The following is a 22,262-nucleotide window of genomic DNA, read 5'->3' as shown; positions in this document are numbered from 1 at the left end:
TGAGAGATGGTGTGCCTTCAACTTGAGATGTGACAAATGGTGTGCCTTCAACTTGATATGTGAGAGATGGTAATCCTTCAACTTGAGATGTGACAAATGGTGTGCCTTCAACTTGAGATGTGAGAGATGTTGTTCCTTCAACTTGAGGTGTGAGAGATGGTGTGCTATCAACCTCAAACATCAATTGTCTCTTCGCACGAAGGTTTTGCATTCGTTCTCTTTGTTTTGCCATTACCATATCTCTCTTACGTTCCTCTTCAATTGGCATGTCTTCTTCTATGGTGTTCAATTTCCTTAATTGACGAATTTGCCTCATATTTTCTCATCTTTGCATTCTTAGTTTCACACTCTTCCCATGTTATCTTTTGTCGTCTTTTCCTTGGCATGGTGGCGATTTCTAAATATACCTACACAAATATTGTATAAATAGTTGCATAAACTAATTGCAACATATGAAATTAAGTTATGAATGTTAAAATTGTTGAAGTTATGATCTAAGTAGAAAGATGTGATAAAGGTGGTCTTATTCACATATACACTACTTATTTTTTTCTCTTATTGGTGTAGTTAAATTGTATATTATGAAATAGCAACAAACAAAATCATAATAAACATTTTAATAATAAATAATAAGAAAATTACCTCATATAAAAAAATCCCTGCAAAAAATTCAATTGTTTGTCTTCTACGATGTCCAACCAGCAAAAAGGTGGTGAAATTGTGATGGAATATGCTAAATTTGCTTCTATGATAAGTCAACCTCATGAAAAAAGAGTTTCCTTGTCGTGATCAGAGAAAAAGCGCAGACAAAACCAGGGAATGTGGGCCAGAATCACAGGTCCAATATCTAAGATTGTCATTTTTCACGTGCAATCCATTTGGCGCGTGCCAAATTTGGAGAGCGCCAAATTTGGCTCAATTTGGTGCATTAACATTCACCAAAAATAGAGAGAGAGAGAGAGAGCCAAATTTGGTGCATTAACATTCACCAAAAATAGAGAGAGAGAGAGAGAGAGAGAGAGAGAGAGAGAGAAAGGGAAAGATGGAAAGAGATGGAAAGAGGTAGAGAGAGAGAGAGAGAGAGAGAGGAGGAGAGGGGGGAAGAATAGAGATAGGGAAAGAGAGCGAGTGAGAGGGAAAGAGGGAAAGAGAGGGAAAGATGGAAAGAGAGAGAGAGAGAGAGAGAGAGAGAGAGAGAGAGAGAGAGAGGGGGGGGGGAAAGAGGGAGTGAGAGAGAGGGAGAGAGGGAAAGAAAGGGAGAGAGAGAGAAGAAGAAAGGGAGATATAGGAGGGGAGGGAAAGAGGGAAAGAGGGTAAGAGAGAGTGAGAGAAAGGGAAAGATGGAAAGAGATGGAAAGAGGTAGAGAGAGAGAGAGAGAGAGAGAGAGAGAGAGAGAGAGAGAGAGAGAGAGAGAGAGAGAGAGAGAGAGAGAGAGAGAGAGAGAGAGAGAGAGAGGGGGGAAGAATAGAGATAGGGAAAGAGAGCGAGTGAGAGGGAAAGAGGGAAAGAGAGGGAAAGATGGAGAGAGAGAGAGAGAGAGAGAGAGAGAGAGAGAGAGAGAGAGAGAGAGAGAGAGAGAGAGAGAGAGAGAGAGAGAGGGAGGGAGATATATGAGGGAAGGGAAAGAAAGAGTGAGAGAAAGGGAAAGAGGGAAAGAGGGAAAGAGAGAGTGAGAGAGAGGGAAAGAGGGATAGATATATATATATATGAGGGGAGAGAGGAAGAATAGAGATAGGGAGATAGAGAGTGTGAGAAAAAGAGAAAGTAAGTGGGAGAGAGAGAGAGAGAGAGAGAGAGAGAATAAATGGAGGTAGGGAGAGAGAAATGAAGAATATAGATAGAGAGGGAGATATAAGAGGAAAGGGAGGAAGAATAGAGATAGGGAGATATAGGAAGGTAGGGAGGAAGAATAGAGATAGGGAGATAGAGAGAGTGAGAAAAAGAGAAAGGGAGTGGGAGGGAGAGACTTGAGAAGGAAAGCTCGAGAAAGAGAAAGAGAAAGTTCAAAGATGAAAAAATTGCATGGAATACATTTGGCATGTGCCATATTTGGTGTGCGCCAAATATGGCGCACGCCAAATGTATTTTCAATTTTTTTTCCATTTGGCGCATGCCAAATGTGTTGCCTTGGGAAAAACCAAGCCTAAGGCTTGGATTTGCCTTGGGCATCCAACCCAAAGGCTTGGACACCCTTCTCAAGCCTGAGACGTGTTTTCCAACAAATATTGAAAAATTTCTAACTTTTTTGTTCGTGCTCTCCATCAGGTTTGCACGTGTTTCAATGCAATAAAAAAATACTATACAATCATCAAGTTCTCTCTTAGCTATCCAACCATATAACTCTTTTCAAATTTTGATAATGTTAAGGTCTTCATCTATAATTCCTTTTATTAGTGTGTCTGATTTTTGTCAAAAACCAACATGTCGTATTTTGGCCATAGATTTTTACTCATTTATCCAATTTTGAAAAAATATACATTTTTAGAAACTAGACTCCGTTCTACAAAAAAAAAAATTAAAAATGATTTTTTATTAGTTTTCACAAATTTTGGGGGGGAGCACGCTCAAATTTATGTGTTTTATGATGTGTCCACTTCAAAAATTCATAAAAATTCAAATATTCATAAAAAAATTAGCCGAAAAATATGGCATAAACTTCAATGTGTTAGCTACTTTCTCATCGGAGCAATTTGCAAAATTCTAAAAAAAAGTTGACGTTTTAGGGGCACCACATTTTATGCTATGTTATTTTTTTCTGAAAAAACAGGACCAATAAATGTGGTGCCCCTTTTTGAAACCCTTAATCTCCTCCATTTTCAAAACAAAATAATAGTTTAGAAAGTAGATTCAAAGCACTTCAACTTTTGTTCTTGTTGCATCTTCAAATTTTGAGTGTACCTATCTTCAATTTCTCGTTGAAGTTCAGACTTTGCTGATTTTAGAAAGAAAGAAAAAAAGTGGCATCTTAAGACCTCTTTTTGGTCCCCCATCTTTGTGCACTTACCTCAAGGTAATGTGGGAGCACACATACCTTGGCAATCAAAGGACATTTAATGAAAGTGTTTGGAGATTTTTAAATGGAAAGAGGCAATAATGGTGAAGGAAAGTTTCCCTTCCTTTCTTTGTGAAAAAGAAGTCATGGTGGGTGAAGGGTACGTGAACGTTGAAGGTGAGGTTTGTATAAGCTTTGACGATGGTCGAAGGAGGGGATTTTTTCTAGTGTGTTTGGTGACAATGGAAGCTAATTTTTCCCTTGCCACTACTAAACAACAACTAGCATTTATGGGGAAGATTTGGAAGCACAAAATAAGAAATGTCTTCAATATTGAAGACCCAAAATTCTTCCAAATGGTGGATGTCTTGTTGGGGAATAATTACATGGAATTCAAATTTAGGTACATGACAAATACAGATTTGGTATTGATTTTCCTTGGTTGAGGGACTGAATTGAGCACGAAGGAGGACATAATGTGGGTCATGAGGGAGTGTGTCTAAGAGGAGTGGAAGTTTAAGATGGAGACCATGATCATAGAATGACCAAGGGAAGGGTTTGTGTCCATCAACGGAGAATGGATACACTTGGTAGAATTCACACCTCCTCTGTGGCCTTTTCTGATCTGGGGTGTGGACATGGACTGTGAGATGTGGCAGGAAGAAGCACAAGTGGGTTGGGATTAGATAAAAGACTACTTGTGGAGCAGGGAGTAGATGGAATGATTGTTGGGACCAAATGAAGTGAGGAAGTCAAGGAAGAAAAGTCACTTCAAGAAATTTGACTTCTGGATGAGCCGTAAAAGCCAATTTCTTAGGAGTCTTTAGTTTTGTTTAGTTACTTCAAGCATAGTATTAGAACCAATTGTTTATATTTTCTCTTTCTATTTTAGTTTAGTAATGGACATGTTTAAAAGATGATATATGTAAAAGACATGGTGGTTCCAAATTTTTGTGAAGATATGGATGTTTTACAGATAACATGGATAATGTATATTTTTTGGGAAATGAAATATAATATCAATATTTACAAATCAAAGAAAAAAAAAATAGGCATAATCATGTATTCTTATATTTTTTGTATTTTCCCTTGGTCAAGGGATTCTAAATTTGAGAATTAGAGTCTATAGAAAATAATATTTGGGTACTAGAAAATGGCTCCTAGGTTCTATAGGGGGACTTCCTATGCACAAAGCTCTGATGCCCATTCTTTGACTTGTGAACTAAGATCTTCTCTTCCACTTTTCTTTGGGATTGTATACCCTATTTTCCTTTCCAATTTTTGAAATTGGATTATTTACAAGAAATCAACAATGGCTTGGGGAAATACCATTACAACTCAAAGGAAATGATTAACTATCAAAGTTCCACCAGTGCTTGAATTTGTGTGGAAATGGACCTAGATCCAAAGGGTTACCTACAAACATTTCATTGAAGGTGGGAGATCATTGTTGGATGCAGCTAGTTGATTATGAAAAAGTAGCTTTTATGCAAAAAATGCTTCTCTACAAATCATTTTATCCCTCAATGTCATAAGACAATAACCCACAAGTGTGATAAATTGGACTCGAGTGGCAAGCCCACTTGGTGGATTTGGGTAGAGTATCAACACTATGTGATACCTCCCAAATCTCAATAAGGTTTCAAATCGAGTTCCTCCAAAAAATTATGTACTACAATTAGCCTCTCTTATGTTGGAAAAGTTAGTTTCTACTAGTGGGGATGCTTCAACTATTAAACTTGAGGATGGTAAATTTTTTTTAAGAACTCTCAAGATCTTCATTGACCCTTGCAAGGTGCTTGCATCAAATATTTTGAGATAGATCTAGGTTAGATGAAAGTGAAGAGAAAAAAACCAACCCCTTCAAAAACCAAGCATCAAATGATTCTAAGGTCATCATCAAAAGAGAAAAATAGGGATGGAGTGGGAAAACTTGAGGTTGCTTCGTCTATGGTTTAATGTTGGCTTGCAAAGTTCTGATTGCAAGTAATTTTGAGACAAGCTTATAGAAGCAATGTATTAGCATCATTGCACCTCTATTTTTAAGGGTATGTAGATTATCTTTTTCTTTTCTTTTTTACTATTTTTTTAGAAGATACGACTCCCTTATGTGTAACTTACAACAAATTAAAAAAAAAAAATCCTTCTAAAAATATCTTAATTCATCAAGAATATTTTTTTTTTAATATTATTGAAATATTACTTTTTAAATTCTTCATAATAAAATAATTCACTTGAACTTAATATTAGTGTAGCATTGTAAATTGTACACCCTTAATTTTGTGGTACAATTTCACACTTAGGTTAGCACCTACCTTAGTGTGTTGCATGTTGCATGTTGCATTTTTAAATTCCCTTTAAGCATTTAATTAATTATTTTAATTAAATCTAAAGTCCTCTTTTATCACTCCACACATAATAAAATTGGGCCCGTAACTCTAAGTGTGTCCCTTTTTATTTTATCCTTTCAATCAATTAATTCCTCAAAGCCCTAATTAGGTCCTATTTCGACCTTCAAGGCCCGATTTCACATATCTAATTGTCGCACCAACTTGGGGATCACCTTATAATCACAATACCTTGCATCTTTAGAAATTTGGAAAAGTTGACAGGACCAATGTGAATCACAGGTCCCAACTTTTTCTCCTTGAATTTTGGGATCAAGTTTTGGCGGTATTATAATGTTTAAATCCAATTTTTTGCAAAAATATATCAATTCTAGGTTGGCCTTTGATCAAAAATAAAGTTAGGGTTTCATATATAAAGCCTTTCCTTTCCTCATTTGAAGGATCCATTTCTCTAGCAATTAAAGGAGTCTCTTGTAAAGTTAAAGTACAAGTTATGTGAAGTCTTCAATTAGAAAATCAAGAATTCATGAAGTCTACATCAACCATTTTCAACATCAATTGAATCTTTGAAGATATTGAAGAATAATACGAGATCACCGACTGTTGATTGGCTTGTACCTCTCCCTTAGGGTTTGGTTTGGTTTCATGTTATTTTCATATATTTGTATAAGTTTCACAATCATCATTTTCAGATCTACATTATTGCTTTAGATCCATCATTGCATTTGTGATTTGAAGCATTCTCATTTACATTTTGTTCATTTAGGGTTTATACTCAAAGCATAGGGTAGAACTCTAAGTCTTGCATTTTAGCTCATTTAAGATCTTATACACACATAAGGTTCCAGCACACACACATTTCAATACATTATTGGCTATTTGTGGAGGTGGAAATAACCAAAACAAGGGGTTTGACCAAGGAAAAACCGTATATAGCCACCCAAACACCATTTTTCAAATTGCAGGTGCAGGTACAGAAATTCGACGAAGCTGCAACCTTCGGAAAAGATAGAATTTGCAAGCACGGGTCCAGATCTAAAAGCAGGCCCTAGATTCTTAGGATCAGAGTGCACAGTGCTCTGGTCTTGGACCAGAGTGCACAGCGCTCTGGTCTTGGACCAGAGTGCCCGACGCCCTAGTCCTCTGGATTTTTTAGCATTCTTTGGCATTTCTGCATCTTAGGGCTACAACAAGCATATTCCAAAAGGCCAACTCATTACAGTAAAGGGAGCTAGAGCGCCCAGGGCCTTGGTCTAGCTCTATCAGGATCAAATTTTGATATCAAGTGCACACCAGAATTGCCCCTTCAACTCTGTACTTTGTATCTAAGTTTTAGTTTTGTATCCTTTTGTTATTGTAGTTTACATAGTCGCTTCCTTGACCTTTCTAGCTTAGTTTGTCATTATTGCACATTTAGCTCATTCCCCTTTCATAGCAGCAAAGGAATAGAAACCCTAAGAGTATTCCTTAACTCTCTTTTGCAAGAATTAGTCAAAGTGGATCACTTCCTTAGGACCTTTCATGTTCCAATGTATGGAGGAAAGTGGGGTTAGGTCCTAGTTTACCCAATCCCATTTTTCACCATCACATTTTGGTGAACCTGACGTGAATCCAACCTTTTTAGATCTGCATTTTCTGATTAGATCTTGTTATTACATGTTTCTTTTCTATCAAAAACATAAAAATCTCAAAATATTTTTATATGCATTGTGTGTCCATTTCTTAAACATATAGCTCATGCACTTTTATGTTTGCACTTAGTTAATCACATAACTGCTTCATTGCTTAGACATTTAATTTACTTTCTTTGCTTGCATTGTTTCTTTCATTACATCTTGTAAAAAAAAAATTAAAAGGACATTTTTAAATATTTTCATGCCAAAAAACATTTTCAGGGTGTTGTCGCGAACCCCATTCCATGTCGTCAATCTTAAGGTGACACATCAACCTTCGGTTGACTTATCTTTACAATATAATAATTTAGACCTTGTTCTAACACTTCACCCCCTCCCTAATGATTCTACCAAGGACATTTTGAGGCAAGAAGATGATTTCAATAAGACCTTTATTAATGCTTTCCCTTCTCAAGATGAAGCATTAATAAATAGTGATATTCCCTCTTCCAAAATTGTCCCTACCCATGAAGACACCATTGTGCAAGAATATATTTTTACGCGGAAGGCGTCTCTTTATATGAAATGGACAACCTATAATTTAAAATCAATGGCCAAAAAATCATGAGAGGCTTGCAAGACGATTCAAACACTGTGAACCGTTTGATTTTCCCTGCACTAAATCATATAAACTTTTTTTGCATGTGCGAGCATGTCAATCTCCATCTGTGCGAGCATGTCAATCCCTTGCTCTGACAAATGTCAGGCAGTCAAATTGACCGTGAAAGAATTTAATGACATAATGCAAATTCATATTGTACGATTTTTTTACTGTTTTGCGCTTCCAATTTTACACGTACTTTCGAAAATGTTTTGCACAAGAGTCTATGTAAAAGATATTATTAAAATATAAGTATATGCCATTTGTCTGTTAACCATCCTCGCCTTTTTAACCGTCATTTGTAAAAATGCTTTGATATTTTTTTCTTATTATATAAGGGTAAAGTTGTAGAGGAGCTTAAATTAAAAGAAAAAAACCGTTTAGTGTTTCTATGAGGTTAGACCAAAGTTAGGAGGCACATATGTAGGGTGCACTTTTTTTTGGGGGGAGGGGGGGGGGGGGGTAAATATCTTAATTTTCTTAAGGATATTTAAGTATTTTATTATTATTAGTTTGGCTGATTAGACATTAAGAGCATATTAAATAGATTTAGTCTAAAATAATAATAATTAATTATTATATTTTTTTTTTGCATAATATAATTGTTTTTTTTGTTTTGAATTTATTTATTGTGAAATAAAATTAAAAAATAATTTTTAAAGTTAATAATATTATTATATATATTATGATAATTTTATTAATTATATAATATATTAATTTATTTAAATTGAATATTTAATAATTATTATTAAGGATATAATATAATTTTTTGAATATGTAATATGTTGAAAATTGTACAAGAAATAAACTTACCTTCTATAAATTAGTAGATTTTCATCTAACAGTAAATGTAAAGTACTTTAAATTATAGTTGTGAATATTAAAGATGTAATAACATAATGTATTTAATGATTGGATGAAAAAACTTAAAATTGGAAGTATATTTAATAATTTTTATTTATTTTATTGTAAGTATGTTTTTTAATATTTGTAAGCATGGATCAATGTTAAAGACAATAAATAATCCATAACCTACAATTTACATTAAGTTCTTTAGATTTGTAAATGTTGATCACAATCAAATGTAGCTGACAAAGCACATGCTTAATAATATAAACGAGACAAATGTTTGACCTATAAAGACAACAAAATTTATTGATCATAAGTCTTACCTACCACACATGTATCTAAACCGTCAGATTTTAGATTTTCTGCCAATAGCATTGAAGTTTTGTTTTTTTTTTCCCAAATTAAACCCATAATGTTATTCAATAATAAATAGAGAATACAATATATATTTTAATATTAATTTTAAAAAGTTAAAAACATAAAAAAGGGATGTTTTTCTAATAAGGCTTAGGTAACATGTTTGAACCCTTGGTCCATTAATTAATATTTTTTAAGTAAGAGTTAGTTTCATTTATTTTACATTATTTATATTATATTTTTTTTTTAAATTTTTCATCACATTAAATCTATAATATGTCTTGAGTTCTATTTATTAATTAATTGAAAAATAAAAAATTGATTTATGTAAATTTTCAATCAATTGATAAATATGGTCAAAGGTGCATCCGATATTGTTCAATTCTATACGTATACTATTATTTTTTTGTCTAATCCATTGGAGGGCATGAGTATTCGACACAAGTACAAATAGTATTGAATAAGCTAAATTTTCTAATATTAACATTGAAATTTGGAAGGGCAATTAAGATAATTGTCTCCTTAAACCTACCCACATTAGGGCCTATATGTTTTCTAAATATTAAGACATTAATTTATTTTAAAATTATATGTATTCAAATTAATTTTATAAAAAAATTATATGATATTTTTCAAATATTTTAATCGTAGTACATAATAATTTTTTATTTAAATTGTATAATTTAATATATTTATTACTATATACAATAATTGATATAATATATTATCATTCTTTTTTAATATAAGCATTACCATAGGAGGTAGCTCCCTATATTGATAAAAAACTAGATTACATAAATGTTCAATTACAAATACTTATGTAGGAAAAAGCCCATTCTTGCACCAATCTCTATCATCATATCTACTTTGGCTAGATTAAGAAGATCTTTGTTGTTGCCCGTGAAAGTCTTAAATTCCTCCAAGTTGTTCTTCTTCTCTACTCCAATCCTGAATAAGTATCATGCCTCTACATTCGTTTCATACTCTTTTCCGCCCTCAAGTATATAATATTCAACATCACGCATGACTCGGGGACTTCTAGAAATAGATTGATCGCTCCATCAATAGCACCCTAGCATTCTTGCGAGATAATGTGTTTTGCAATCTGTATCACCTGAAAGTTGTTAAGGACTTGAACCATGGGCTCAAACACACCTCAAAAATCATCTCATTGTGCATGTGTCATTGTTGCCACGTTGATACACCTACAATGCATATTACCACATCTCATGCCTCATTGTTTCTCAATTAAAATTTGGCTTAGGCTTGTTCTTCTCTCGTCTCCTCTATGAATGGATAATGGGTGCCAAATTGTAAGCCATTTCAATTGAGATTGTTGATTCTTCCAAACCACCAAGTTGCCACTTCTATCTCATGTCCCAGTAAAAAACTAGTCTCCATTCGAGAAGAGTACAATCCTTGCCATTCTAACTTGTTACTTTCGAATCCCCAACGTTAGTAAAGAAAGATCCACTACAATGCATCTTATGGCTATGCGAATGTGGCAAAACATCCCTGTAACCATACATCCTATCACCAACTGCCAATGCATCTCAAAGCATTTAAATGGACAAAGGATCATCCCACACTCGTGTCTTCAAAAATTACTTTGTTCAAACCATCTCATTTCTTGACAAAAGAGTCAATTATCTCCTCCACATCACTATATTTTTTTCTTTCCAACTCTATTTATCCCTCTCTCCTCTCTCTATTTTTATCTCTCCCTATCCTCTTCATATTTTTCTCCCTCTCCAAATCCATCTCTATCTTCCTCTCTATCTTTATAAGACCATAGTTGTAATGGAGCCTAATTATCTTCCTAATTCAAAGGTTTTTCTTCAATCATGTTTGGATCCATGTAAGTGGATGCATGATTGATTTGAAGCTATGAATTCTCCATTAAAAAATTTATTACACAAACAACATTATTTGTTAAATACTTACCTATTGACCTCATGTAATACACAAATACATGCAAAAATATACCATAAATTTTCTATTTTACCTTCTACATCTCCTCGGCGTACCCATTGCACACCAAGGTGCAATTGCTAGTTGATACTTCTCTCAATGATCTCCTTATTTGGGATGAACCATTGAATGATGATGTTGATTATTCTTCTCTTAATTTGTTTCTCCCTGGTGAGAGTACCTTGGTTAAAGGAGATAATATGATTGACAAATCCCTTAATAACACTTCCCCTTCCCCTTCCCCTCCCCAAATCGTTCCTACTCATGAGGATACCCTTGATCAAGATGAGATTGTTAATATTTCTTCCAAAGATCTCCCTGTCACGGATGAACCTTTGAAGAGTAAGGGTGAATGCAAGGGAGAGTAAAGAACTTTTTGTGGGTCAAAATGCTAATGGATTAATATTGTAAATGAATTTTAAAGCAAAGATGGAAATATTTGACAAATATGTATGGTTGGATGGGATTTGAAATGCCAACTAAGCAAGCTTTCTCCAGGAGTGATTAAGTGGTTTTCGCCAAGGTAAAATATTTCACGGCAATAAAGCATGAAGAGGAAAAGACAAAATTTCAGTTGCCAAAGGTGCAGATGGATAAGGAAACTGGAGCGAGAAAAGAATATTCTTTGATGCCACCTGCTGCAGATCCAAAGATGCTGACGATGCCAAGTGTCAACTTCAGACCAGTTTTTTTAGGGCTCCTCTCCTTTCTTTATGTTGGAATTTCCTTTCATTCTAGGGGGATTCTAGAAATAGTTCTTCGACAGAAGTTTTTCTTTGTACAACTATTGTGTCTTAGTGTTAAGATGAAGTTTTGATTTGTAAATGAAAGACTGTTGTAGTAATTTTCTTACCAGATTATAGAAAAGAATTTATGTTCTGTCACAGTTGTCTCCAAAATGTATATTCACCAATTTATGAAATAAAATGATCAGGGGTCTTTTGTCTCGTACATTTTGATGGTGAGTGGTATGTGGAGGATTTAAATGAAGAGCTGTAACAGATCCAACAAATAGGGAGTATTAGGGAGTATCGCTGTAATGCATTGGTACCTAAAACCCACTTGTTAGGAATTAAATTGCCAGAGTAGTGCATTTACATGTCCAGAGAGCTTGTGTCCATTGTTCAGAACCAAACTGAAATGACAAATCATTCATTTTTGTTTCCATATTTTATAAGTTATTTCTAATTATTATGTTCTCAGTGCAAGTAGAGAAAATTGCCCAAGATCTGAGCCACTACTGAGTTTTTTTTACATATCTCTTGGCATACTGTTTTGAGAACATTATCTATTATACAATACCCTGCCTGCTACCTGAGTGAATCCATTGGTATTGTCATCTTGCATTCCATGAAAGATCCAGTTATCTGTGTAGCAAGAAAAATGGATATTTCCTGCAAATAAGCACATTGTAAACCTTGAACAAATGAAAAGGAATTGAAGAAAACTACATTGTGAAGCGTCTCTTAAAAAATAATCAATTTAGCAATTTTTGGCTTCTAGAATCCCATAAAATTACATATTAAAATGTTGAGACTTGAGATCTATTAATACAATAAGTCGCAGATGTAACTTCATCCTTAGGATCTTCTTTTTCTTTGTTGCCCAGCACATAGTTACTCGTTCCTTCAAATGTAAAATAGCTAAGTTGAATGCTATATTTATACTTTGAAGATCGTAATTCATTGGTGATCAAATTGCTGAAATGAATGTTGTGTTCCACCAGGAAATCCACAGCCAGTTCACAGAAGTCCTATAACAAATAATTGGAGTCATGCAGCTACACTGTAAAGCGAGGCATCCACAAGTTCTGGATGTCATATGAGCATTGATGTGATGGCTTACAATTCTAATAAATGTTCATAATACACGAGCAAGATTTCTAAACTCATTCAAGCAGGATTGCAATGTCTTGTGACGCTTTTGTGTAGTTTGTAGTTCATTCTGAAGCTGATCCACAGCACCGGGAGCCACAAACATATCCATAAATGTTTCATCTGTTACAGCAAACAGCTCCAGTCCTAGTGTCACCACTAATCTGTCTCGGCTGCATCAAAACAATGCAACAAAACAACTTTCAGTGGTGCACAAAATTGAAAAGGTATACAGGAGACAATTACAAAAAAGAGTTGAAATGTGGTTCTTTTCTTTTAAAAAATGATGGACAAATACACAACAGCTAGGAAAATGAGGAGAATGATGTATTTGGCATTAAGTACAGTGTACTTGAAAAAAGAAATGAAGGTCTGAAGTACCAGGGAGTCAGAAAACCAGCATTCAGAGTGGATGGCACGCTACGGTCTATAAGGGCTTCACGTATCCTTCCAAAATGCTGGGCAGCCAGAGAACAAACTTCTGTATATGCTGATTTAGAGCTCTTCTCCCCAAACAATCCGTGCTTAGGCTCCTTATTCTGACCTGCACGGTCATTAGCTGCTGACGCTATTGCCCTCTTTCGCCCTCCTACTTCAGCCCCTACTCCAACTGCAATACCAATACGTCCACTAGCAATTGCATAATCCTTTTTCTTTGCTGCACATATTTCACTGCTCGGCAATTCTGGAGATGGTGTCTCTGGAACTGTCATTTGACTTTCTCTGAGTGGATCTCTTGGCACACCAGAGCCTTTATTTGGTGTTTCTTGACATTGCCCTTCTGGGGCAATATTTTCGTTTCCCTCATTGAAGCCCTCTTCTTCCAAACATCCCAAGCCTTCAGAAAGATCCAGGAACATAGGACGGTGTACCTTATACCCTGCAGTTGAAACCCCAATGCCAACAAACCCAAAACTGTCTATTCCACAAATCTGAGAGTATGGACTTGTAACAGAATCCAAATGGTGCCTCACAAGCTCCTTGCATTTCTTTGTCAGACTGTGGATGAAACGATCATATGCACGCCTAAGAGCAGCATTAAAAGCAATATAGCCACCAACACCGGCAGTGCTTCCTTCAACTATATATATCCAAGAGCAGGAACCTTAGCATAGTGCCATTTTGCCATAAAAAAACAGAGTGCAAGAATAGAACCAAAGATATAAAAAGGATAGAGCACACTGATGGATTCAAACAAGTAAAAATTGGTTGAATAATAAATTTAGTCAATTAAATCTACTGTGGTATGTTCGATAGGTGCCAAAATGGAGCAATAGATTGGTTATTATAAACGTGTTCTTTGGTTAGGCGGAAAACATAATATGAGAATTAAAGTAATTTACACCATAATGACAGTAAAACAATTGCAAAATACTTGTCATGTAAGATAGGAAAAAAGAATTTATGGAAACCATGGCTCTGCATAGATTAAAGTTTTTGTATGTGTGCAATACATAAAAGGATGAAAAGATATGCCAAGTTTATTCTCTATTCAGGCACAGTATGAACCTTGCAAATATTTCAGACTATGAAAATAACTAAATGTGGAGATATGCAGGGCCTAATAGAGATATAAATAATTTGGTAACTTTAAAATGGCATTCACAATCTAAAACAAATATAGCAATTTGAAGATAACAAAGATGTCACACCACCTGAAGAGTCTTCGATATTTTTTCGCTCAACAGCTAGATCAAATAGGCTTCTGAGAACAAAAGCAAGGCGACCACAAGCTGCATCTAACATGGGAGCCAACCAAGAACGAGCAGCTGCACGAGCTATTCCTGCCGCCGCAGCTGACCCAACTCCCCCACCTCCTCTACCAGAATTTGCAAGCAAAATATTAGCAACCTGTTCAACAGTGACAAAAAAGAACTGTATGTGATCGATCCAATAGAACCATATATTAAAACTGAATGCGAAGGCTATAGAAATTCAGTTAATTACCTTCTCTCTTGAAACTGGTGGGCATTCTATGGAGCAAGTTGCACATCGAAATTCATACATCACCCTCTCAAAGGCAGCTCCTCCATGCAGCTTCAAGCTAGCATTTGCAGGTTTAACATCCCCAGTCAGACCAGGCCACTGACCAACACCACTCTCTGACCTTTCTTCATCAGTTGTTCTTCCCCATTCCTCTGGGTCTGGATCTGCAGCTCCATCTATAAGCTCACCCTTCATAGTTACCACATAAAACTTATATCAGCTTTATACCATATAGTGTATCAAAGAATTTTTTGTCAGTTTCCACATATTGTTCTCGGGGAAATACAAATCCAAGGTTAGAGCATACCACATGTCTAGCAATGGCAGCTGCGTGTATCATGGCAGATCTCCTCAGCGAAGCCACATCAGAAACTGATTGCAGTTTTGCATTAATTCTGTCTACTTCAGCTGCCACTTCACTGCAACGTTGTTCAAGAAGTGCAAGTGTTGCAGGAGCAGCTTCTCTATATCTGTAACCAAAAACCAGATGTGAAAGTTGTATTAGATATGATCTCTTCTTCTCTACCAATAAGTATAATGCATCTCGAATTCCTTCTCGAGTTCGAAAACTTTTACATTTTATTGATATTGCATAGTTCTGTAAACCTATTCAACACATTTTAACAGATACTTGGGTCGTTTACCTGTAAAACCATCCATTTCACATCATGTTATTTTCCCAATGTGTTAATATATAAACTCGTAAATAATAACTCAGTTCCATTACATTTAACTTTTCGTTAATTGCTATTGCATTTTCTTCAACATATTTGAAAAATACCTGCGCTGAAGTTCATTTTCCAAGTAAAATCTCAAGTTTCTAAAACCAATGTATGACCCGAAATTTTCTTCATCATATCCCCCAATGACACTCTCTTTTAGATATTGAATGACTTCAGCATCCACATGAGAAATTTGAGTACGAAACTCTTCATTTGTAATAGACCCTTTATCTTTGGGTAAAGCCACAAAGAATGGTTTGGTCCTCTCACCAAGATAGCCATTGGCACTGAGATACCGATCTACCTCCCATCTTTCTCCAAATTCCTGTGGAAAACAATAGAGTTATTCTTTTATCTATAGTCTTTCCGGGATGAGACATTAAAAACTGGTAAAACTTGGTTTACCTTGAGACGATTATCAAATTTTGAGACAACCACAATGGTACGTCTCAACGTGGGATCAACGGCACGAACTGTGTCCAACCAAAGTGAAGAGCACCATTCCACGCTACTCTGTTGAAGAAACAAAAGTAGACGGTGTGGAGGTGCTGCCAAAGCCTTTACCATAGATAAAATATCCTCCGGTGTGCTATCTGGTTCACCCTTCTTTGCCTATCAAAAACCGAAAAAGGATTCAGACAGTAAGAAACTGGCACAATTTTGTCCAACAGAACACACTAAAACAGTGCAAAAACAACATCGATCACTAAGCAAAAAATTTAGTATAGGTACGCCTATAGTGTCAAAAAGATGGCTACTTAACAAGGTACATACAGAAATGTCTTCCTATAATGATTGGTAAGCTTATGCTATTTAAGTATTGATTATAAATAGAAAAAAAAAAGACCTAGAATACTTATTTCTATATGTTATATACTTGAAATCTAAGCAAAACAGAAACATAAATTCTTACTTTTAAAAGAAAAGCATAGCCAGAAATTAGAAGTCCTGTGTTTCATTAGAGTATGAAGATGTCTCCTGGTCATCATTAGAAAATATGTACTTCGCTAAGCATTTTTCACAAGTACAGATCCTTTCAAATGGACATAGAAAATATAATGACAGAAGACCTAATATTCTTGGCTATTGCTTAAATGATTTACAATATAAACACTGCTGACAGCATAGCATAGAGTGTGATCCATAAATACTACTAGAGCATTGTTAGCAAACAGAAATTAATTATTTAACATTCTCGAAGTAAACAACAATGGAAATACATGATTTTCAAAATCTATGGCAACAGAACTTTCAAATCTGATTTTATAGTGATTTCCACTTTTAACTGTGCAAAAACTTCTTAGGCTTATCCCTTAGACATAAACCTTAAGTTTAGAAATGTCTACGCATTCTCTGTCAGTCTCTCTCCATGGCAAATACCACAACTTATTAGTTTGATTGCTGCAGCAAAGGATAATGGTGCAAAAGGCCTGCTGCCCTTTTCTTCAAATCTACAAATTATTGTAAGCAGACAAAACCCTCCTTTTCAACTGTTCCTAATGCCCACAGCACTAAATTGCGATCAATGCACGGGAATCCAGTCTAATAAATCTCCGGGATATAAACTGAGCTGTGAATCACAAGACGCACATATACAGAGTTGCATATTGCATTTTAGTACCCTGGATAGTCATTGCCCTTGGTTTTTGGGTAGGCATCGGTAACTTTTTTTGGACAAGATTATGTTTCACAATAGGAAAGAGAATATTCTCTCCTACGTTGGCATAAATCTGTACTCTTTGATATGTAAACATAAACTGTGAAAATCAAAATATAACAGGACGTATCACAGTTGAGAAATTAGCAATTTGTCTAAAGATGAATATTAAAAGGAACGCGGAATTTAAGGAATTTTGAGCTGAGTAGAGGTTTGGGGTCAAATCACTAACTCGCACTTATTAGGTTGCAAATTGGATCCACACGTGTCTAGAGGAATCACTCCAGCTCTACAAAGAAGCATAGCCCAATTGTCTCAGACATGCCAACCTAGCAAGAGATTGTGGGCTACTTGATTGGGTTTCATAGCCAAATGCAAGAACAGGGAAAGGAGTGTGAGTAAAACAGGTTGTTTGCACACAATAAACAGTCAGAGGATGTAAATAGAATTGCAAAAAATAAAGTTACCTTGAGAACAAATCCAGGAGTGTCGATGATGGTTAAGTTGGGGCAATGGGCATATTCTGCTCGCATCACAATAGGCTTTGCAGAAACTGCAGCTCGGATTTTCTTCAAGTGCTCCTCTGTTCTACCTTTGATGGTGTCTGCAACAGCAGAAGCCATTATAACAGGTGCTCCGTAGTCATCAGAATCTTCATCCTGAAACAAATACAAACCGTCAAAATTCACCATAAACCCTAGACACATATAATACCTCAAACTTTACTAACGATCAACCGAAAGGATTCTACAATAGACAGTGCTATTGCATATCTAATATTGAATAAAAACCTAAAACAAAGCTAATTGGCAAGTGAACGAAATTCCTAAATGTTAGGAAAGTGATTAAACCAGGTTATAAAAACAGAAGGGCTTACATAACAGAGACCCAAGTCCAACTCACCAGTAAATGTGATAGAGTGCATAAAAGAGTGCATTCAACTGGTTTGTAGTATCTAAGGCCATAACGGAAACCTAAGTGTAAATCGGGGAGAGGTAAAGATAAAATAATGAAATTAGTTAAAAAATTGGATTCAACATCCTGGATTCCATGTACTCCCAAGAAATCAGGCAGGATTAAAGTCCAGAGATATGAATTTGATAGGAAGAAATATTTCCTGGTTGTGGCATCTAAGCCTAAGGGAAGAAATCCATAAAGAGGTTAAAAAAGACCTGAAAGCGGCAGCGTGGCTCAAGCGCAGAAGGATCGTGCACCATTTGGAGCATAAGAGGCCTCCGGGTGCCCATTTCGACCTCTCGGACATTGAACCTGAAGCCCAGAAGTGCTTCCAACAGGGAGCTCTTACCATCGGACTGGCCACCAACCACCACGATCTCAGGAATTGGGAGCTTCTCTCCAAAGGCCACGGCGCTCGCCTGCAGCCGATTGTACGCTTCCAACCGCGATCTCGATTCCGCCGACGCATACAAGCCATCCATGTATTGTGCCTCTGATTTCTGCTCGCCCAATCCTTGCTTTGCCTTCGCCCTTGGTGTGACTTGCCTGCTTATATTCATCCTTATTCAATTCGATTCGAGCTATACCGATGACCATTCAGTTTGAGAAAAGGCTGGCTCTGCTCTTCTTTAAAACATACATTCATGTAATCAAGTCGAGCGGCTTGAAACCTGAGGGTTTTAATTTTGAATTTTGAATGCGATGAGCCGTTGGAAGCAACCGATCCAGCCGGTGAGAGACGCCCCTTGAGCAGTTTACTTCCATAGGAATCTAGTAGGAATTTGAATATTCCTTGTCTAAAGTTTATTTTTTGTTGAATAAATTGTATTTGTATTAGATATTAAACTGATAAAAACATACTACTCTTGATCTTGACCAAAAGGCCAAGAAAGGTATTAGAGGGCGTCAATAAAAATGCATTAATAAAAACATATTACTCTTGATTTTGGCCAAAAGGTCCATAAAAGTATTAGAGGGCATCAATAAAAATGTATATAATTCTTATCGTTGTGGTGTTCAATTTAGTTGGTGACTACAATTTATTAGTTGAATCATATTTTACATATTATATTGGTTTGGATTAGTTTATATATTTAAGTCTCTTAATCGTATAGGATGTCATAATTTATTTAACAATATATAAATTCCACATTTCGTGCTCTATAACGACCTTTATGGAAAATTAATTATTGTACATTTGACCTATGCACCAGTAACTTTGAATTGAGAAATTAAGGACATATATTTATAGATATTCTTAGCTCATTAACAATCAAGTAGAATCTATACGAAATTGCACACAAAAAAAATTGCAATTCAAAAGCACTTTATCTTTTCATCTACACCAATTCACTAGGCTTCTTGCATTTACATTTCTTGTGTAACATGATAGTAAAATCATACTCATTGAGAAAGAGGTATGACTTCTACCAAGAAAATCTAGGTCTTCTTATCTTGCCTTGAACCTAGCCTCACCATGCTTTTCAACTACCCTCTTTAGGAAACAAGATCAAGTGGAATGTGAACATGTTTAGGAGGATACATCAATGACAAACCAAGATGTGGTAAATACCACATAACAAGGGTCAACAGAGTACCAAACCACATGACATGAACCTTTCAGTGATAATGGTGGTTTTTAAGAGGTTGTATCACATGGATTGGATTAGATGTTCATAACTTGGAACCTCTTATTCTAATCATGCCATTAAGTAAACTACAGGGTCAAAGTTGTCAAATGTCTCATAAAAAATAGATAAGCATCTCAATCATCATCTAACTACTTTTTTCCCAACACATATCTATTGTTTTCTTAGCTCCATGTATCATCATTTATAAAGAGAATATGCGTTTATCTTTCTCACATTTTTTAGGAACCTTGACATTGCTTACACAACCTAAAGCCTAGCCCTAGTTTGATAAGCCTTCATTTTTAACATTATAGATTTGCTATAGTGCACATTTATTAGCAAATCTTGTTTTTTTTAATTTATTATGTTCATCCTTACATGCCAAATAAAATTTCATGGACCCTAGTTCCCCTTGGGTAAAGTCTTAGGTTAAACCCTTTCATCACAATGACTTCTTCCAACATACCTATTATTAAAAATCTAACTACTTCTATCCACCTTAATATGTATAACAACGCTTTTGATGCAATTTAATATGCTTTTGATTCATTTCATTGCACTTTTGATCTATTTTATTTCACTTGTGTTCTATTTTATTTTGCTTTTGATCTATATTGTGGTACTATTGATCTATAATGTTGTGTATTGGATCTCTATTTTTGCCCTTTTGGTTGATATAATTGTGCTTCTATTTTTTAGTATTGAAAGTTATTTTGGTTGAACCCTTTTTTGGTCTTCGAAAATAACTCAATTGGTGCATCTTGTTTATCGTGGGCAAAAGACAAAATTTTAAACTACTAATATCATTTGGTGGAGCATGCTTGTCAAATATTATCCTTTTAGCACTAGAATACTTGTACATTTCACTTTAAAAGGGAGTAATTGAACTTGTTTACAGTGGGTATATGCACCAATTTGTGGTACCAAAGAGGTGCCAATTTTTTTTTTATTGCGCAAAAGAAGTCATTCGGTGCTCTCCAACCAGGTTTGGCATGCCAAGCCAAAGGTTTGTTCATTCCAAACCTATTTGGCGAGCACCAAATTTCGAGCTAGTCAAATGATTGCATTGGATAAATTCTTCATTTGGCTTAATCTCTTGCTTGGCAATTTTATTTTATTTTTTAATTGTCTTTCTCTTTCTCAATATCTCTCTCCCAATAGGAATATATACATGAAAGATAATATTTAAGTATAAGTCATATTTCAATATATCTTTTCCTTTTCAATATGTCTTTTTCCTTACTTATACTTTAAGCTATATTTCATGTATATATTGGCAAGATGTTTGAGAGTGGTTTCAAATATCTAAGAGTTATAATGTAGATTCTAGATTTTAGAAGATCATATAAATTTTCAAACTTAATCAACATGCTCCTATCAGCATTCTCTTGCTCTCTCTATCTCACTCTCTTTATCTCCCTAAATTCTAGACCTATAGATATCTCTCTATCACTCTTCCTTTGTCTCTTTTCTACCTCTTTCTATCTCACTCTCTCCTCTCTACCTTTCTCTCTTACCCTTCACTCTCTACTATATGTCCCATCTCTCTTTACACACCTCCCTCTTACTCCCGCCCTACTTATATTTCTCTCTCTCTCTCTCTCTCTCTCTCTCTCTCTCTCTCTCTCTCTCTCTCTCTCTCTCTCTCTCTCTCTCTCTCTCTCTCTCTCTCTCTCCCCATCCCTAGGTCTCTCCTTCCCTCCATCTTTACCTCTCCCTCCATGTCTCATTACCCACCTCTCTCTCCTCTCTATCTCTTCCCCTAGGTCTCTCACCCCTCTCTCCCTAGGTTTTAGGTCTCTCACCTTTATATCTCTCTCCTCTCTAATTATTGACCTCCCTCTCCACCTCTCTCCCTACCTACTTACCCCTTTATCTCTTTGTTAAGTTCTCTCTCCCTTACCCCTCAACCTCTCTCCTCTATAGGTCTCTCAGTCACTCTGTGTCTACCTCTCCCTCCCTCTCTCTCTCTTTGTTCTTCTCTCTCTCATATTCTCTCTCCCTCCCTTCTCTCAATCATCACCTATCCCTCTCTTGTATATGGTTTAGGGAATAGAGTGTAGGATATAGGGTTTAGGGTTTAGGGTATTGCCCATATTAGTACTTCCCTCTATCTCTCCCTCTCCCTCTCTCTCTCACCTCCCTCTCCCCTCTCTAGATTTCTTCCTCCCTTTCTTCCTAGATCTCCTTATCTATCTCCTCCTCCCTCCTTACCCCCATATCTATTTCACTCCCCCACACTCTCTTATATTGTCTCTTCTTATTCTTTCTCTCTCCATTGTCTAGGTAATCACCTCATTCTCCCACCCTCTCTCTCCCCTTTCTAGGTTTTTTTCTTCCTCTCTCTCCACCTCTATACCTCTCCATAACTCTCCATCCATATCTTGTTATATGTTTTTCTCTATCCCCCTCTATCTATCTCATCCCTCTCTCTCCCCATCTAAGTCTCAAACCTCTCTCTCATTCTCCAGGTATATCACCTCTCTAGTTCTCTCCCTCCCCAACCCTCACTCCCTTTATTAACTCTCACCTCTTCTCTCTCTCTCCTCTCTCTCTCTCTCTCCCCTCTCTAGGTTATCACATCTCCCTCCACCTTATTGGTATAGATTTTAGGGTATACAAACTATTTAAGGTATAGTTTTT

The 22,262-nt window shown here is 35.9% G+C and overlaps 1 protein-coding gene and 1 non-coding gene across 2 annotated transcripts; both read right to left on the bottom strand.

Annotated features, from left to right (window-relative positions):
* Positions 1–12,258: 12,258 nt before the first annotated feature.
* LOC131072232 (dynamin-related protein 5A) lies at positions 12,259–18,687 on the bottom strand. The gene is made up of 9 exons (XM_058008345.2): positions 18,204–18,687; positions 17,499–17,690; positions 15,780–15,986; positions 15,434–15,699; positions 14,960–15,122; positions 14,614–14,841; positions 14,322–14,517; positions 13,048–13,747; positions 12,259–12,839 (listed from the first exon to the last, which is right to left on the bottom strand). Exons 1-9 carry the CDS (start codon positions 18,546–18,548, stop codon positions 12,653–12,655), a joined length of 2,484 nt encoding a protein of 827 aa, XP_057864328.2. The 5' UTR covers positions 18,549–18,687; the 3' UTR covers positions 12,259–12,652.
* A 6-nt stretch (positions 18,688–18,693) lies between these two features.
* LOC131072235 (U2 spliceosomal RNA) lies at positions 18,694–18,885 on the bottom strand. The gene has a single exon (XR_009112675.1). It is a non-coding gene; the product is annotated as a U2 spliceosomal RNA (small nuclear RNA).
* Positions 18,886–22,262: the final 3,377 nt, after the last annotated feature.

This window comes from Cryptomeria japonica, chromosome 6, assembly GCF_030272615.1.
Source record: "Cryptomeria japonica chromosome 6, Sugi_1.0, whole genome shotgun sequence".
NCBI classification, from domain to species: Eukaryota; Viridiplantae; Streptophyta; class Pinopsida; order Cupressales; family Cupressaceae; genus Cryptomeria; species Cryptomeria japonica.
Note: the sequence above shows the minus strand (reverse complement) of the source record. Positions and strands in the feature narration are given on the sequence as shown.

Excerpts from the sequence above, each read along its gene's own strand:
- LOC131072232 (XM_058008345.2), bottom strand. The coding sequence starts at position 18,548 with ATGAATATAAGCAGGCAAGTCACACCAAGGGCGAAGGCAAAGCAAGGA. Across the intron at positions 17,691-18,203 it reads AGCCACGCTGCCGCTTTCAG|GATGAAGATTCTGATGACTA; the intron begins GTCTTTTTTAAC and ends TATTTGTTTCAG. Across the intron at positions 14,842-14,959 it reads CTGCCATTGCTAGACATGTG|GGTGAGCTTATAGATGGAGC; the intron begins GTATGCTCTAAC and ends GTAACTATGAAG.